The sequence below is a fragment of the Parambassis ranga genome, chromosome 15 (assembly GCF_900634625.1).
Source record: "Parambassis ranga chromosome 15, fParRan2.1, whole genome shotgun sequence".
Classification (NCBI taxonomy): Eukaryota; Metazoa; Chordata; class Actinopteri; family Ambassidae; genus Parambassis; species Parambassis ranga.
Genome location: NC_041035.1, coordinates 11,002,125 through 11,004,698, shown reverse-complemented (window position 1 = coordinate 11,004,698; position 2,574 = coordinate 11,002,125). Strand labels below are relative to the sequence as shown.

Here is a 2,574-nt window from a genome sequence, read left to right as displayed (position 1 = left end):
TTCTACTTCCTTCTTCTAAAATAGCTGGATCATGGACTCCCGTGATTTGCCAACTCCGATCCATTTGACTGAGGAAACAGGAAGCAGAGGCATGCATTCATTTTTCCTATAGACTGAATAAAAACACTGAGAACACATAGGTTCGTAGGTTTAAGTGTTTTCTGAAAAGTCTGCGTTGAGCTAAGAAATTAAGCAAAGACAGGGAACACCGCTGTCAAATGACCACTTGAGACAATAGCTGATGATGATGGACAGGTTTCTGTTCATACATAAAATCATAAGATTTTATGTATGAATTTACTTTTGTCATCTGGTTCCATTCACTAAATGGTACAAACTGATATCTGATCAAAGTTTAGGTCTTTAATGCCAATAAGTATATTCAAGAGGTCTGTACAGCAATGAGTGTGCATGTAATCATACCAGGCACTCCACATGCTCCTCAACGAAGTGGACATATTTCCTGGCGTTCTCGGGCAGCTCCTCGAAGCTTCTAGCGGCCGAGGTGTCGCTGTTCCAGCCAGGCAGTGTCACATACTCGACCTCCACGCGCTGTAACACCTCCTGATTGGCTGGAGTGAGCGATGAGCAAAGATACCATTAGTGTTACAAAGACACAATCAACAACAAATGAATATTTTTGAGCCTTGAAGTGAATCACATTGTAAATAATCACAGGCCATGGAAGGAGAGGATAACCTTCGATTGACAGATGCAACTTTTACAGGTTTTGTTTCTCCGTTAGGAGCAAAAAAACTGAGAAAATAACACCTGACTTACCTGGAAAGTGAGGTATAGTTTGGGTTGTCAACTTTGTACGCTACGCCCACTTTGATCTCTGACAACACGTCAAGTATGTCGAGTTTGGGTGAGCGCTAAACTGAAGAGAAAACGGACAACCAGATATTATAATATTCAGTACAGTTGACAATATAATTTTAGCTCTAATTTAATTAGCTTTAATTTAAGCTCATCAAACTCACGCAGTGAAGCCATTAATCATGTGTGCATATTTAATGAGCACCAGATCCAGCCAACCACACCGCCTCTTCCTGCCTGTGGTCACACCAACTTCCTTTCCCCGAGTCTGAAGCAGCTCGCCAATTTCCTGAAAAAACAACATTTGTAAATGTTTACGGAGCCTTGTTTCCACTTGCAGTCACAGAAACCTAAAATATTCAGCCATTAAAGTTCTGCCTCTGCATCTGAGTTTCAATTTCAGTAGGTATCAATAGCTGGCTATGGTTAGGTGGTTATCAGCGGCAGTGCAGCAAAGCCTCCACTAGATGGTGCTGTTTGAACATAAATCTGCTCAGTCACATGAGGCATGTTTGGACCATGGAGACTATATGAAGCATGGATTAGAAACACATTTTCGCTCACGTGAATCAAACATTCTTTACATGACTTAACAGCATTTAAATTTGATATCATGTTATCAGCGTGTCCTCTTACGTTGCTCTGCTCTGATGGGAAAGCACCGATGCCCACTCTGGTAGTGTATGCTTTGACGACCCCGTAAACCTCTCCCACATTCTGGGGCGGCATGCCGAGACCTGTACATACACCACCCACTGTGCAGTTGGACGATGTCACAAACGGGTACGTTCCTGCAATGATAAGAGGAAAGACTCTTCATATTTTTCATTATAAGAGCAGAAAGTGGGAGAGTAAACATGCAGCTGGAGGACAACATGTATAAAGGAGAGTCTCTTGACTCAGTGGGGTTTGTGTAAAGGTGACAAACATCTCATCTGACATCTGAGGTATGTTTGTTTTATCACCCATCCTGTCCCCAGAATGAGAACTGTGACCTGCTGTGCGCCCTTCAATCACTGTACACTAATCAGACAAACACCTCTGGATATGAGCTCACAGTTGCATAATAACCCCCTCTATCAAGCTGTGGGTTGACCTGAGGCTGCTTGATTATGTAGCAAAAACAAAAGCTAAGCACTTTTCTGGCTGTTTTCTGTTCTAACCAGTTGTGAGAATGTCTGTGAGGTGATGACTGTGGCTAGGTCTACCTCAGGTATTTGAAAAATGACAGAAACATACTTTAATCACTGATAAAAGCAAACATGGGTTGTGTTCAGAGACAGTTGTGTAATCAAAGAACAGGTCTTACAGTTGTAACTGTCACGTTAAAGTGTTCTTTATGTAAAGGCTGATGCCTCACATGCTGACAGACAAGTCTTGATGCTACTGTGACATTTTCTCATCAGGTCCATAAGAGAGAGAAGTTGTTTGGCTATCACTGTGCAGGACATCATGCTCCGATACCTTGAGTTATTACAAGCGTGGTATTTTGATTATAGCTTTGAACCTTGACTGTAACTTAATCTGTTGAGTGCTACGGCAGCACCCCGTCACTGTGGCAAACTACTCTTTAGTCATCAGTCATTATCTGTAAGTTTAAATACAACATGTCATGCTTTAAAACATCAACCACAGGAAGATATTACTGTAATTCTGACAGACTGCTGACAAACAGGGCCTCTGTGCTCATGCACAGGCAGGTGATTTCAGCTTGTGAGCGTGCACGTCAAGCCTGGATGCCACAGCACGTCAGAA

General features: G+C 42.4%; 1 protein-coding gene across 1 annotated transcript; it reads right to left on the bottom strand.

Annotated features, from left to right (window-relative positions):
• Window positions 1-870: 870 nt before the first annotated feature.
• On the bottom strand, window positions 871-1,629 carry LOC114447645 (adenylosuccinate synthetase isozyme 2-like; the record flags this gene model as incomplete). Its single annotated transcript, XM_028424034.1, has 3 exons — window positions 1,456-1,629; window positions 984-1,108; window positions 871-880 (listed from the first exon to the last, which is right to left on the bottom strand). Coding segments are annotated over exons 1-3 (228 nt in total), but the record flags the coding sequence as incomplete, so codon positions are not given.
• Between the last annotated feature and the right edge of the window lie 945 nt (window positions 1,630-2,574).